A 16382-nucleotide genomic window follows, 5' to 3' on the forward strand; every position below is an offset into this window, starting at 1 on the left:
GGTTTTATCATATGGTATGGAAATATCCATCTATCAGAGCGTTTTGGTTGACATCACTGATTTTATTAGCTTGATTACTAAAATACATAATGTTTGTAACCCCCTAAGATGCCTATTTGGACATATTGTTGACTCTCTCCCTAAACGTTCCCAGCTTTTTCTACGCTTTAGTTTTTTTTCTAGGCCAAAAAATCTATTGCTATGCACTGGAAATCCTCTCCCCCTACTGTAGCCTTTTGTCTGAACCTTGTTAATCAGGCGCTCCCATTATACAAACTGACCTACGAAGCTAGGGGTTGCCCCTGAAAATCAAATACAATTTGGGACCCTTGGGGGATCTTAAGCTGTACTATACCACCAGACACTTCAGGTGATACTTAAGGTGCTTATTAGAGCTAAGGTTTCATTGCTGAAAATTATTGTATATTTTACGTATTTTGGTGAAATAGTGTTGCATAACTGCCCTTCCATATTCTTGTACTAAGTGGACATCTGGTTTGCATAGTATGGTGAGTTGTGACTGCTCAGTTCTCTTTTTGTTGGGAGAAATAATGGGCGTTTCCATGCCCCAATGTCCCATTAAATGGAAGGGACACCCAAGGGTGCCTGGGCCTAACCTCAGTAGACAGCCAAGGGTTTTCAAGCCTGGCTCACACAAACTATTAAGTAAGAAACAAAATGTTACCCCAGCTAAAAAAAAGTACTTGGATTTAAGAGAGTCCAAGTTGCCAGCCCTTTTTGATTAAAAAAACTAAGTGGGTCTGAATAAAGCATAACCATTTAAAAATATGTGGAAAGACTTGCAAAAGGAGAGCAGTACAAACTGGGTGCATAGAAAGTAAGACACAATATTGACACTTTGGCCGGTAGTAAGCTCTGAAAATCAAATATAAGGTAAACCAAGAGTATGTGGGGGGAAAACAATTTCCCTAGAATAAGACTGAATCCTCATCAACTTTAAAAAGTAGAACAGGTTGCGAGGCTTTGTGCAGCTCGGCCCTTACTCATCAGGTGGGGCTTCTGCGATAGCTGGCTGGTTTCTTAGATTTCCATCTGAGTAAGGAGGCCACGCCTCCCAAATACATCATGTGACTAGGTTACCCTCACGCCTTTCTCGGTCTCCTGCTTTAATCCCGGTGTCTGTCAGTGTAAAACTATCAGAGCGGCTGGCATTGTGCCTCCTAATTTTCTGCTTTTCAACTCGCTAATAGAGCTGTTTGGTGGAAGCTGCCTGGGATGCACACAAAACATCCAGCTGATAATTCAGGGGAACTAGCTGTGTTGGGGAAGGACTGTCGCAACTGATTATCATTTGTAATGATATAGCTGCATGTAAGTCGAGATCATGTGAGTGGTATTTTATGGTTCTTTTTGTTTTAAAATTTACAGTGCTAGCTTGCGTTTCCCTTTTTGTTTTATTTGATTGTCTTCAAGACTGTGGTCAGAGTGCACAGAGGGGAAATGTGTTTTTTTTCCTTTTGATTTTTGGATATCTAGAGTTCTAGACAATCTTCTGATAAAGAGCTCAGTCATAGAGGATCGGGTCTCATGTTTTTCAACTAGCACTATTGCAGAACATCTCTGCCTTTATATTGTTTTTTACCAAGAGTACATTTTGGTCTAAATTTATAAGGAATGATTTTTTTCTGTGCAAAGTTAGCAGAAAATAAGGGAAAAAGTTATAGAACCCAAGCAAGGTATTCATAAACCCTGGCTTATAGGCGCATACCTTCTGGTGAATTGAACACTGGCAAACTTTCAAGGAAAATGTCCACTGGCCTCCTCTCCTTTATCGGTACCCCACTCTGCTGTTCTTCAGTTTGGCGCTAGTGTCTCAGGGTGGATGTTTTTTGGTGGATGTTATTTTTCTCCTTCTCAAAAAAATGACTCTTGGCTTTTTTATTTTCCTTATTTGATATTTGGACGCTTCAATCAATTCCTCAGGTGCTCCTAATGCCATAAATGTAAGCGGTGTATCCAGATCGGCGCAACCTTAGTAAACCTTGGAAACTACACGGACGCCACACTTTGGGGACAGTTTCTATTGCAGCTCAGGGAACTGGATCTTGTACAAGTGCTCAGGTTAGCATTTGGTTCATCCCTACGAAACTCAGTCCCTGTAGACCCCTTCGGGAGTATGCCCACCAAGATGGGCAAAGCCTGGACTTTTATATACAGTCCAGCATCGTGGACAGGCAAGATGGGGTCATCCAGTATCTTACTGTTACTATAAAGAGCTATATTGAATTGTATTAATTGTTGTGTAAACTTTTTACATTTGGCACTAAAACTCAGCTACTCAGAATAAAGAGGATTTAAAAATAAAAAAAACACTCAACCCCTCAGAGCTTAGTCTCAGGTGGATGACTGGGTGTTGCATCACATCACAGAATTATGTTGAAAATACGCTGCTATGTTGATAATTCAAGCGGAGTTCCAGTTTTTTTTTCTTATTAAGTCGGCAGCTTTTTGTAGCTGCTGACTTTTAATTAACAGACACTTGCCTGTCCCACGATGCGGCCGCACGGAGCCTCGCTCCTCCATTGACACTGTGGGCACCCGGGCCGTGACAGCTAGCAGCTTCACGGGCGGGCATGCACGAGTCGCGCTGCGCTCTTCCAGTGGAAGGCAATTTTCTGGGACCTGTCGCGTGTCCCAGAAGATTGCCGTGGAGGAGGGGTCACCAAGGTGGTCCATAGGCGGAAGCAGGAAGTGGGACAGGAAGTTCCACTCAAAACTAAGCACCCCCCCAAAAAAAATTGCATGTCCTTTAAACCTCCACCTATTCTATTAGTGAACAGCTGCAACCAATAATTGGTGAACTCAACCACTAAAATCAGAATAGCAATTGTGTATAAATGGTGGGTTTATTCAAACCATTATAATATGTGTATAACACCTGTTCATAACATAACTTATGCAGATATTTAAGTGAAAATCTTAAGCATTCCACCAATCCTATATAAATCCATAAAATGTCTGCATCCTGTGTATTGCAAAAATACAATCAAAATCAAAAAATAGTACCTTGTGATACTTTTATTGCTGAACAGATAACCACCACCAGCCACCATTAAGTGAATTGGCCGCTCACCTTAGAGTATGACCAAACGGTCAAAAAACACCTTTTGTTTAAAGTCTTCAGGTTCTGTATAGTTCCACCTGGTTCGGTATGCATCACCAGACATCCCCCTGCTTGGATCCACTCCTCATACTTCCAGTTTACTTGATGATGCCTTGCATCTTGTCATGCAGCGCCCGAAACTCATCTAGCGGGAGATCAGGGTACTCTGTGAGCGGCCAATTCACTTAATGGTGGTTTGGGGTAGTTATCCGTTGATCAAAAAATTAACACTTTGGTACAATTTATTGGCAGCAGAGGTTTCTGTGGATGAAGTGTCTGCACGCATTGTTGAATCGCCACAAAATCCTCTCTGATTTTCTTTTTTGGACTATTTTTTTTATTCCGTATTATTGCATTTTGCAATAATACACTAGATGCAGACATCTTATGGATCCATGTTTGATTGGTGGAATGTTGTTGTTGTTATATTAATCTAATATTATATTTTTGTTTAAATCTCTGCATAAGTTACGTTGTGAACAGGTGTTCTACACACAGTATAATGGTTTAAATAAGCGCACCATTAATACAAGAGTGACATCACTTTTTTTTTTTTTCTTTGGAAGGGCAACATGTTTATTGGAAAAAAAAATCAGTCAATGTGCAGGTTGCACTTATTATCGCCACTCTCACACGGAGAGTTTGTCGACCCAAAAATAAATAGATTTCCTGGTCCCTTAAAGCAGATTAAACAGCACAGTGCTTGTGCTGTGTAATCTGCCCCCCTCTAAACTGTAAAAAAAAAAAAAAAACACCCTGAACTTGCCACTTCCTGTATCCCCTCGCTATACGGACCATGAAAATTGGGGCTACTGCGTCCGTCCCGTCATACACAGCCCTGCTTTCTGCTCGAGCCCCCTCCTTCCTGCCTGTGAGCTTGTCTGTGTGTGTCTGTCTCCGCCCCCTGTTGCAATTCGCAAAATTAAAAATGTGTAAATGTTCACTGCCAGCCCCTTTATTATATCATGACAAAACTCACTGCATACGTTTTTCATAAAAATGAGCGTTGTAAGGAACTATTCAGCGCTATCTTCAAGCCGGTCACGTGACTCTCGGCTGGTTTTCAGGGCTACTGCAGGAGAGGCTGAGTGGCCATGGGATCTCCCCGGCTGATGTCAGTAGGAGATCACGGCCCCGTTGCAGTATCTATCCATCGGAGCTGTAAAGCGGCTGTGAGTCATGTGACCCGCCTGAAGACAGTTAAAAATGGGTATTTACAGCGCTCCTTTTCTTACAAAATACCAATGCCGTGTGCTTTGCCAGGCTTTAATAGAGGGTCTGGCAGTATTTGTCTTATATGGGTTAACAAACCCTTTAAAAGGGACCCAGGCGCTTCTTTCTGCCCTTTTGCCATGAGGATTAGCTACAGGACAGTCTACAGCCGAGTTGCTGTGTTCTACTTCTGGACACACTTACCCTGTAATCCGTGCCCTGAGTGCGTACCCTATAGGGGAATACCCTCACATGTAGCTATGTCAGAGACCAAGCTACAGCTTTCAAAACCCACAGGCAAGCATTCGCTCTGCCAAAGGCTTGCACATCACTCAGTATTTGAGGGACAATGTGCCCATTGCATGCTCGTGCCATTCCTTCAGAGTCCTTTGTCGTAAATAGTGACTCCACGCATGTGTGGGAGTGCCGTTGTCACTGCCAATCAGACGGCTAGAGAATGTGAGAACCTGGAAGGAAGACCGGGAGAAGATGGATGCCCTGTCAGCGTTGACAATGTGCCACTGGAGGGCTTTGTTTTAACCACTTGACGGCCGGGAGGTTTTACCCCCTTCTGAATGGGGCATTTTTTCCTATTTGGTACTGTGCTATTTTAACTGTTGCGTGGTCATGCAATGCCGAACCCCAAAAAAATTTGTGTCTCTCTGAAAAAAAAAAAGCTTTCTTTTGGTGGTATTTGATCACCACTGGGATTTTTATTTTTTACTATGAAAACGAAAAAGACCGAAAATTTTGAAGAAAAACATTTTCTACTTTTTGTTATAAAAAATATCCAGTAAACTCAAATTTTGTCATACATTTAGGCCAAAATGTATTTAAGGCCCCTTTCACATTGAGGAGTTTTTTCAGGCGGTACAGCGCTAAAAATAGCGCTGCTATCCCGCCTGAAAAACTCCTTCACTGCAGACTCAATGTGAAAGCCCGAGAGGTAGCGCGATTTATACATTATATTTTTTTCAAATTGATCAATATACGCTTAGGCCCCTTTCAGACTGGGGCGGGAGCCGCGGTGGCGGTATAACGCCGCTAAAAATAGCGACGCTATACCGCCGGGATTGCCACAGGAATCAACCTCTAGCGGCTACCTATAAAGCAGAAAACACTTATTGAAAACACAAAATTATGAATTTACAAATGGGTGATAGATTATATAGATATATATAGATATATATATATATATATATATATATATATATATATAAATTAAAAGTTGAAAATTGTGACAATAAAAGTCCATAAATATTTAACAGATGAGATGTCAAACACCCGTGTATTTGTGCCACATTTCAGATTAGTTGAAAAGCATGTCCAAAAGAAAACAGTGATGTATCCTCCACCAGACTATGGATTGGCTCCTTACCAGTTTTCCACTATCCCTTATGACGGGATCATAAACGGCATGTATTAGGTAGTCACTCCCAGTTCAGACATATATACGGTCCTAATGGGTCTCATTCACAAGTAATTTCACCGGCATCAATGCCCACCCTAACTGTAAGGTAAAAGTGCTCATGATTATTGATTTCCAAGCAGATAAAATCTGTACAGCAGCGAGCTGGACTTTTATTGTCACAATTTTCAACTTTTAATTATTTTTATTTTTTATTGTCCGTTATGTTTCTTGATCGAAATGTAATATGTTTTTTTTTTTTCCTTCTTGTATTAGTCACCATTATATCACTTTTTCATTATTACTGAGGGGTTTTGAGATTGCTGTATAGTGCACCCTAGTGGCCATCAAATCCAATGTTTTTGATATAGCAGTGAGCTCCATATATATCACCATATATCACCCATTTGTTAATTCATAATTTTGTGTTTTCAATAAGTTTTCTGCTTTAGAGTTAGCGCGATTTATATATTATATTTTTTTCACATCTTTTTCTTGTATCTATTGTTTACATGGTAATCGCAGCTCTCGGAGTGATAAGACTGTGACTACGTTGCAGGTCTTTTTCTCTCTTCTTTTTCTGATATTTTAGCGCAGTTTCTTTCCATTTTTCTGTATATTGATTGATTGCTTTGCACAATATTTGTACTGGAGTTTACGCAGCTTTAACTTTTTGACTGCCTGTCACATTTCTTGAGGTGCTAAAATGCCAGGGAAGTACAACCCAAATTACCCCTCTTAGGAAATTAAACACTCCAAGGAATTTAGTTTTTTTACACAGTTGTCACCTAAATTATATATTTCTCACAATTGCATAGAGAAATGCAAGTATTAAGAAACTGACACTTTAACAAGCCTGAACACTGAAAATTGTATTCACATGTGTACATTTCCCTTAATTTTAGCAGTTTGTTTTCTCTTTTAGTCACCAGCAAAGAACGGATCTAAAAGTACCCATAACAACCATCATCCACAGTCCCCTGCAGTGACTCCAAGTTACCAAATAGGAAGTAGTTCCAGCACATTGTCTTCTTTGGGAAATGGACCAGCTACAAACAGCAATGGGACAGTATCAAATAGCAGCGGTACAAGCAGTAACAGCAGCACCAACAGCAAAAACAACCCTCCCAGCGGACACACGTCTGGTACACCCACTCCATATGCACAGGCAGTGGCTCCTCCCCCATCTAATTCAAATGCATCCCAGCCTAGGCCTTCCAATGCCCAGCAGAACACAAGCAAACAAAATGGAGCAACAAGTAAGTATGAGAATTTTGCTTTGTCTTAATGTTGCCTGTGTATATATATATATATATATATATATATATATATATATATATATACATACATACATACATACATACATACATACATACATACATACATACATACATACATACATACATACATTGTGTATGTGTGTGTATATATATATATATATATATATATAGTGTGTGTGTGTATGTGTGTATATATATATATATATATATATACATGTGCTTTAGGAAAGGCCTGGATAGTTTCCTAAATGTACATAATATAACTGGGTACTTACATTTATAGTTAAAGTTAATCCGGGGAATATTCGATTGCCTCACGGGGGATCAGGAAGGAATTTATTCACCTGCTGTAGCAAATTGGATCATGCTCTGCCAGGGTTTTTTGCCTTCCTCCTGGATCAACTCTGGGTATAGAATTGAGTATATGTGATTGTATGATATTAATAATAATAATATTTTATTTCTTATGGTTGAACTTGATGGACTAGTGTCTTTTTTCAACCTGACTAACTTATTACAATGGTGTTATAAAGTGTTTCTCACCCATTCAGCGCCAGTTACCAAGATACATGCGTCTATTGTAGTTGATGATATCCATAATGGGTATTTCTCTTATCGTCCATGGATGGACACCCCTCCTTAAATCTTGACAAGTGGGTTATGTTCCCTGTTTACAGGAGAGGACTAGGCAGAAACATGTTAGATAATTAAATACATGTTACATTAACAGAGTTGAACAGCCCCGACCAGGGGGCGGTCCCTCCAGACATAACCCTCCTCACTGCAGCATGCAGCCTCAGTTTCGTTCTGCCTAGCAAGGAGGACGACGTATGTCTCCCTTTGGGCCCAGCGCCCTGAGAAGAAATTTTATTTTATTTTGTTTTATTTTACCTTTTCTTGAAGAATCTTCTTTCAACTGTCGGTTGAGAGACAGGCTGGGTAATATAGATCCTTGTAGTCTACTCAGTCCGACCAGCAAGCGTAGGCACACCTTTGCAAAGAGGCTGGGTCTGCCACACCAAATGACTCCTGGGGTGGCCGGTGAGCTTTGCTCGGAGGTCCACATATGACTGGGCTGTGGTGTTGTCTCACTCACAGTGGACCGGGCCGAAAGCTACCTCCATTGCGGTTGTAGTTCTGTCAGGAATGCGTCAGCAAGTCCTCGCTCGGACGGGTATGTACAGTCCCTCCCGCTTCGGTGGGTTGGTACGGCTGGGCATTCCTGGGGTTCGAGGGTCCTCTTCTCCCTTCCCTGCTCCTTTCCCTCTGCTGCATTAGTAAAGCACGCTGTCCGGGGGGGGGGGGGGGACAGCGTGGCCGCCAATGGGAAAACTCCCGTTGGTGGCCATTTTGTCGTAGCCGCGTCATGGGCAGCTTACATGGCGGTCAGCCATTTTCCTGTGGCCGCGTTCTGAACGCTCGGCAGCCATCTTTGTGCTGTTCTGACCCCTAGTGCTGCCGGTGCACACAGATCCCTGCAGATGCCACACAGTTCCTTCACGGTTCTTTTTCTCTCCACCCGCCGTGTGCTGAGAGCGGTCGGCAGTGCTGGGCAGTCTCCTCCTGAGGCGAGTCCCCTGGGTACCCCTGGTCAGTGCAGCAAGTGAGTAAGATGCCCTGAATAGGGCCCTAGGAGTCAGTTTTTTGTAAAGACAGGTGTGCATACACTTACATCTATTACATACACACTATGTAAATGTCTTTAATATTTGGAGTCAGTATCTGGTCCTTCCCCAACATGCTGGTGGTAGCAGCAGGTGTTAGCACCTGGGATTCCCACAGAGACTTGATTGTTAGCCCTGGACAATTTTGTGCCAGGGTGGGGGCGGACTGCGGACGGGCGGGGGTTAAGAGTGCCCCCCTTATTCCCTGGGGAATGCTCTGTTATGGAGCCAGGGACCAGGTACCTGGGTCGGTGCAGAATAAGGCATTTATGGGTGCCCGTCTCACTTCTGTAAGGGACTCTCTTAAGCTGGATAGTGCAGCTGGTTTCCGCCGAGGGCTCTGTCTTTTTTGGATCACACAAATCAGACCGCTCTGTGTAGGTTTTTTCCTTCTGTGCCCTTCTTTGATAATTTCTAAGATGCGGAATGAGAAAAGCCGCTGAGGGCTTTTGTAGTCCCTCACCGCCTGGCAGTTCAGTGCCCCTTTGAGCCCTTTCAAGAGGTGGTCTTCTTCTCTGGTGGTGGACCCTCCGGGTGTCACGTGTAGGTGACCACTCTCCCTATTGCCTAGAGTCCCCACTTGTATGGATCTGACTGTTGGAAGATCCGAAGCACTGGCCCTTTCCATGTTTACCATGCTGGGGTCTGACTTGCGGCCTATTGTGGCCACTACTCTGGGGTCTCGGTCACTCACCGAGTGAGCATTTTGCACCAGACAGTGGAGGAGCACCAACTCTCTCCCGAAGTTATTAGGCTAACGGACCTGCTGGTCCAGGGCCTCGTATAGGTCTGTGATGCTTCATTGAATGCTGCGCCCTGGTTATTCAGGGCTTCTGTTTCAGAGATGGTTTTATGCACACAGTGGTGTAGTGGTTAACTCCATTACTTAGCAGCAAGAGAGTCATTAATTAAATTTCGGACACTGACACCAATCTTCCTGGAGCTTGCATTGTCGCTCCCTGTGTCTGCGTGGGTTTCCTCCGGGTACTCCGGTTTCCTCTCATCCTCCAAAGACATGTGTGCATACACCTACATAATATACATACACACTATGTGTATGTATTATTAAAGGCCTCCCAGGCCGACAAAGGCTCAGCTGGGGGACTAATCCGTCCCTGGGTGCGTAAGCCGATCAGGCCGGCACCCAAACCCCGCTAATGTATGTAGCCTTCCCTCCCTTCTCTAGGTGGTGGGCGGCTTATGGGTTCACAATTGAGTGAACCTCCCTGCTCTCTGACCAGTGGGTCTGCGAGGTGGTCTCTTAGGAGTACTATATAGGGTTTACTCCTATCCGCAGAACAGAGTTCTTTCCTCTTGTCTTCCTCTCCCGGCTCGTCGGTCTGCCTTGGGCAGTGTGGGATTTGCTAAGCTGCGGGGGTAATTTTACCTTTCCTGCAGGATGGGAGGTTTTCGGGTTTTTTTATGGGCCTCCGGCCCTGAATACCTTTGTGAACGTTGGGTAGTTCCGCAGGGACGCATTCATGTAGGAGCTTGCACTTATCCTAACTTTGTTGGGACAGTGAGACTTTGCCTCGTGGGCTACTTGAACGACCTTCTTCTGAGAGCAGCTTCTGTCTCGGACCTAGTGGATGTGTTTATAGCTATTCAGACCCTCCGAAGATTTGGGTGGGTGCTAAATATTTTGCGCCGGTCCTGGTTCCGACTCTACGGTGGAGTATCTGGAGTTGATCCGGTCCTTCTTCCCCTGGAGAAATTGCAGACTCCTCAGTCTGCGGTGAGGGAATTGGCATCACGCTATCGGTCCTCTCTCCGGTTACATGCAGGTCCGGGGCCTGTGGGTAGCCTCCTTCGAGGCGGTACTGTATGCCCAGTTCCACACTCTGGCTTTCTAGGGGAAATACTGTCCAGGTGGTAAAAACCTCTTGTCTCTGAACTCATCGGATTCAGGTGCGCCACCTAGTCAGTCTATCTGAGTTGGTGACGGAGATCCCCGACTCTTCGGTCCGGGAAGTTGTTTCTTCCTTCCAGTGGTCGGTGTTTACAACGGACGCCAGCCTCACGGGTTGTGGGGGCACCTGGGGGGTCCAGTCGGCCCAGAGTCGCTGGACTTGCGTGGGCCTACGGCCACAACTCCCTGAATGTGCTCGCTCTCGTCTGATCTCGGTAGCTACCCAGGGTCGGGCCTGGTTAGTACCTGGGTGGGAGGCCACCTTGGTGCTGGGGATCCTGTCCTACCGTTTATTGTCCTACCGTTTATTGTCCTACTATTTGGGCGATCAGGCTATGCTTCTCCTTGTGTTCGAGGAGGTTGCAAGGTCGTTCGATCTGGATTCTGCCGGTTAACGCCACGGCCGTGGCTTCGGTCTACCATCAAGTATACCGGCAGGTGGACTACTGGAGTTGCCAGATGTTGGACCAGGGCGACTGGTATTTGTGCTTGGGGGTGTTTCGGCTCCCTTGCAGGAGGTGAGTCTCACAGGGCAGGAGAGATGGCCTTTGGCGTCCTTGGTACCCCAGATTTCCAGCGCCTCGTAGCGGAGGTACCGTGGCGGTCGCCAGGGCGGGAGGTCCTTCTGTCCCGAGGTCCCATACTTCCTCCTGTTGTACAGTCACTGACTTGCTCAACATAGCTATTGGTAGCCAGGCTTTAAGAGACCGGGGTCTGTCCGACTCGGTCATCTCAACCATGCTGAGGGCATGTAGTCTTCTTCTGGAGAATCTACCGTCGCACCTGGCAGGCCTACATCTCTTGGTGCGAAGAGATGAAGTGGCGTCCACGGACGTACTCGGTGGCCAGGGTCCTGCTGTTTTTACAGCTTGGAGTGGATCTCAAATTGCTAAAAGCACCGTTTGGGGGCAGATTGCAGCCTTGGCTGGGTTCTTTTAGTGGCCTTTTTGTGGCCCGTTCCCTGGTGGGTACCTCCTTTGTGCAGAGGGTTTGTCATATACTTTCCCCTCTTGGCCCATCTCTTCCCCCATAAATTTTTACTCTGGTGCTCTCGGTTCTTCAGGAACCTTCCTTTTGGAAACAGAGATTTTCTCTTGACACCATCTCAGAAGGTGGCTCCTTTAGTGGCCTTTACCTCTGTTAGAGGGGTCTCTGAGTTGGCTGGCTTGTCTTGCAAGCCGCCATGCTTAATTCTCCATAAGGATTAGGTGGTGGTGCGCCCGCGACCTTCCCTTCTTCTAAAGGTGGTTTCGGCCTTTCGCCTGACTAAGAGCAATTGTTCTTCCATCCTTGTGTCCTCAGCCGGCGCATCCTACAGAGGTTGCTTTTCATACTTTAGGCATGGTACGCGCTTTGCGGGTGTACCTGCCTGCTACGGCTTTGTTTTGGAGATCTGACCCTCTTTTTTGTCGGTATCTGGTCCACAAAAGGGCCTGGCGGTCTTGTCGCCCACCCTTTCTCAGTGGATCAGGCAAACCGTCATACAGGCCTATGCTCTTAGGGGGCGGCCCCCATTTTCAGGTTTGCGTCATTTTCGACCAGGGCAATTGGTGCTTCCTGTTTTTTTTTGTTCGACATCATGAGTCGGTCTCACAGGTGTGAGGGGCGGCGACTTGCTCGTCCGTTTGCACTTTTTCCAAAATTTACATGGTTGGTGGGAGTGCATCTTCTGATGCTTCTTTCGGCCGCTAGTTTTTGCAGGCGGCCGTTTAAAGTTGTACCTCCTCCGTTGAGGAGCTATGCTTGTTTTGGGGTGAAGTTAAAATTGGTTTTACGGATATATTTTCCACCCCTCGTTTTTGACACTGCTTAGGGACGTCCCACTTGTCAAGATTTAAGGAGCTGTGTCCGTCCATGGAGTCAAAGAAAAGGATTTTGTGCAGTAATATTTATTTTTAATGGCAGGCCATCATACTGTATCTGCAGATTGTACCAAAATTAATAGGGCACAGTGTGCTGCACTGCATGATAATTTGCATCAGAATTATTTTAGGTGTAAAGAGGCCTAATACAAGAACCAATTTTGTTTTGCACAAACCAGTTTAGTCTTTGTAATTTCAATTTATATTATAAAGCTGTCAAAGCTATTTGAAAGAATCTGGTAGAAAGTGCTGTTTGCTGCTCATACCAACTTGTGGACAATTGACAGTGCAGGCTAGGATATGAAAGACAACTCCAGTTGTAGGCAACACCCTATCAAACACTGAATGAGCCAAAAAAGATGAATGGCTGCATTCCCACACAATGCAAAAAATTGGCTTTATTGTCCAAACTTGATATAAAAACAACTAAAAACCCAGGCAGGGGACAAGAAAGGTTCACACCTTTCACACAGGAATTCATGCTTTATTTTGGTGGTTTTGATAAAGCACGAATCCTGCGTGACACGTGTCAACCTTTCTTATCTGCTGCCTATGTTTTTTGTTGCTTTTCTTAAGTTTGAATAAAAAAAGCCCATTGTTTGCATCGTGTGGGAGTGCAGCCGTTTGTCTTTTGTGGTTCATTCAGTTTTTGCTGGTAGTGGCAGAGCGTTCCACCCCACAGCTGCAGCATGTTCTTAAGATTATGGGCCGTCTCTCACGTGGGAGCAGCGGTCTTTGTACCTTATCAGACACATTTGCAATTTAAGAAGGCTTTCACACCCCTGTGCTGTGATTTGATTGCAGCGCGGGAATACCTGCGGTTTTCACATGCGTTATCCAGTTTCCCATAGCCTTCCTATTAAATTTCACATTTTTGGTGTGTTTTCTGAACTTTCAGAAAGCACACCAAGAATGCAGAACATACAGTGCCTTGAAAGAATATTCATACCCCTTCATTTTCCACATTTTGTTATGCTATAACCAAAAACGTAAATGTATTTTATTGGGATTTTATGTGATAGACCAACACAAAGTGGCACATAATTGTGAAGTGGAAGGAAAATGATGAATGGTTTTCAATTCTTTTTACAAATGGGTGGAAAGTGTGGCATGCATTTTGTATTCAGCCCCCCTGAGTCAATACTTTCACTGCAATTACAGCTGCAAGTCTTTTTACGGTTGTCTCTACCAGCTTTGCCCAGTCTTCTTTGCAAAATTGCTCAAGGTCTGTCAGATTGGATGGAGAGCGTCTGTGAACAGCAATTTTCAAGTTTTTCCACAGATTCTTAATTGGAATTTTAAGTCTGGACTTTGGGTCATTCTACCACATAGATATGCTTTGATCTAAACCATTCCATTGTAGCTTTGGCTGTATACTTGGGGTCATTGTTTTGCTGGAAGTTGAACCTCCATCCTAGTCTCAAGTTTTTTGCAGACACGGTTTCTTCTAAGATTGCCCTGTACTGTATTTGGCTTCCTCCATCTTCCCATCCACTCTGACCAGCTTCCCTGTTCCTGCTGAAGCAAAGCATCCTCACAACATGATGCTGCCAACCACCATGTTTCACGGTGGGGATGGTGTTTTCAGGGTGATGTGCAATGTTAGTTTTTATCCACGCATAGCGTTTTGCTTTTAGGCCGAAAAGTTAAATTTGACCAGAGAGCACCTCCTTTCACACGTTTGCTTCTCTTCTTATGGCTTTCTTTCAACAATGGCTTTTTTCTTGCCACTCTTCCATAAAAAAAATTGGAAAACCATTTATCATTTTCCTTCCACTTCACATATATGTGCCACTTTGTGTTGGTCTATCACATAAAACTAACCAAAGGCACGGATGTAGCAGAAAGTCAATCCACTCAAATAGTGGCCACTCATAGATCACTCACCATATCAGGTGGTGTTACCGTAACCATATGCATTTAGCAAACAACATAACCCAGTGTAAAGCGCCACATACTAGACTGTGTCTTAAATATATACATTTTATTAATAAAAACAGAGTATGGTGAAATGTAATTTGGTATACCAAAAAGTAGCACAGCTTCACAGGGAGAATAAAGTAAAGCTGCAAAATTACATGTGTGCGGAGCTCCAAACAAAAACGCAACAAAAGACATGACAACATTAACAAACATGAACTATGCATTGAGGTGCCATGTAACAACACAGACAGGATGTCTGGCAATATTTCTGCTGTGCGTGTATCAATGAGGATATGTAATCCTATGAAAAGGGCATCATGTCTGGGTGTGGCCAAGAGGGAGGAGGAGGAGGAGGAAGTAAAAGCGGGACTTGGGAAAAGAACGCCAGCAGTTGCTAAATTGGGAGGAGCATGGAATAGCTCAATGTGGGGAGTATGGAAGGAAAGGGGGATGCAAGCTATATTGATTGGCTGGAAAGTCATGAATCCTACAACTTTGAAGGCAATAGTTGCATAGATGAAATTGCAAAACAGGTGTAGGTCAGTTGAAATTTAAGTACTCAGATGAAGTATGCTGGAGAAACGCACCTAATGACTGGAGGTGTGGTTCCCCTGGGGGAAAAGTATAGACTGGGGGTAAAAATCCTTCTGTCTTGTGACACCAATCGGATCATATGAGTAGGTGAAACCACAGGCAGCCTCAGAAGTATGTAATCTTCTTGCTCAATATGAACATGTAGAGACGGGGCAGAGAGTATTCTGTCATTGGTAATTGTAGAAGAGCGCCGACACGAATCTCTTGATCATGTCTTTTGTTGTGTTTTTGTTTGGAGCTCCACATACATGTAATTTTGCAGCTTTATTGTATTTTCAATTCTCCCTGTGAAGCTGTGATACTTTTTGGTATACCACATTACATTTTACCATACTCTGTTTTTATTAATAAATTCATATATTTTTAAGACACACTCTACCATTGTAATCCCTTTTTCCTGGCGCTTTACACCAGGTTATGTTTGCCATCACAAAAAATCCCACTATAATACATTTAGGTTTTTGGTTATAACGTGACACAATGTGGAAAAATTCAAGGGGAATTGATACTTTTTCAAGGCACTGTAATAGTCTACGGGACACTGGGGGTTCACCTACGCTGTGGCCAAACCACAGTATGGCAGTGTGAAAGCCGTCTTGAGCTCTGGGTGTAAAATGTGTTCTACTTTTAAATTTTGGCACTGACTGAAAGTTTATAAGCATTAAAGCCTAAAAGGTTGGGTTGATTTAGTGTCAGTTCACACAATGAACGCTGCATTTGTGTTCGCATGGTTTTATGCATCCCCATCAGCCCTTTCATTTTACTGGGCTGCAAACTGGGCAAAAAATATGACAAGCACTATTTTTAAACTTGCCACAGATTCAACATTATCTTTTACAATATAAAAAAAAATTGGGCTAACTTTTATTGGTGTCTTATTTTTTAATTTAAAAAAGTATATTTTTTCCCATAAAGTGCGCGTGTAAGACCGCTGCGCAAATACGGTACGAACCATGTTGGACCCACATATGGGAAGGCGCCAAAACATTGTAGCACTAGAAACAAAGTTCTTACTAAATGGTATCTGGTCATTGCTTTCGCAGTAGCAATAATATAGGCACCCAGTTTGGTGGGAATGCCCAGTTGTACAGAACTTTTGGTCGGATGTTTTTCACATTCTTGCTAAACTTTTTGATTCTTCTATTACACTAGACCCTTCTGTAACCTAACAATTCATGGACAATTCAGACTGCTGCCTCAGGTCAGCACTGCAGGTAAACAGACGATAACGAGAGCCTGGAAAGCTCCCACCCTTTGTGTTTTTGCAGTTCGTAATAGGGTCCCACAAGCTATGATCCATGCCAAATTTAAAGTCTTAATTTTATGGCCCTTTCACACGGGCTTGTCCATGTACGGACTCCACTTTGCTCAGCAGGGATCGATCCGCTGATCCCCACTGAGCAGGC

At 43.9% G+C, this 16382-nt stretch overlaps 1 protein-coding gene across 1 annotated transcript in view; it reads left to right on the forward strand.

The window, feature by feature from the left end:
• The window catches only part of CNOT3 (CCR4-NOT transcription complex subunit 3), a 425129-nt gene that overhangs the window by 255821 nt on the left and 152926 nt on the right, over positions 1-16382 (forward strand). Inside the window, 1 exon segment of the mRNA XM_040327617.1 lies at positions 6670-7003. Within this exon segment, the coding sequence (XP_040183551.1) occupies positions 6670-7003 (334 nt within the window).

This window comes from Rana temporaria, chromosome 10, assembly GCF_905171775.1.
Source record: "Rana temporaria chromosome 10, aRanTem1.1, whole genome shotgun sequence".
Lineage (NCBI taxonomy): Eukaryota > Metazoa > Chordata > Amphibia > Anura > Ranidae > Rana > Rana temporaria.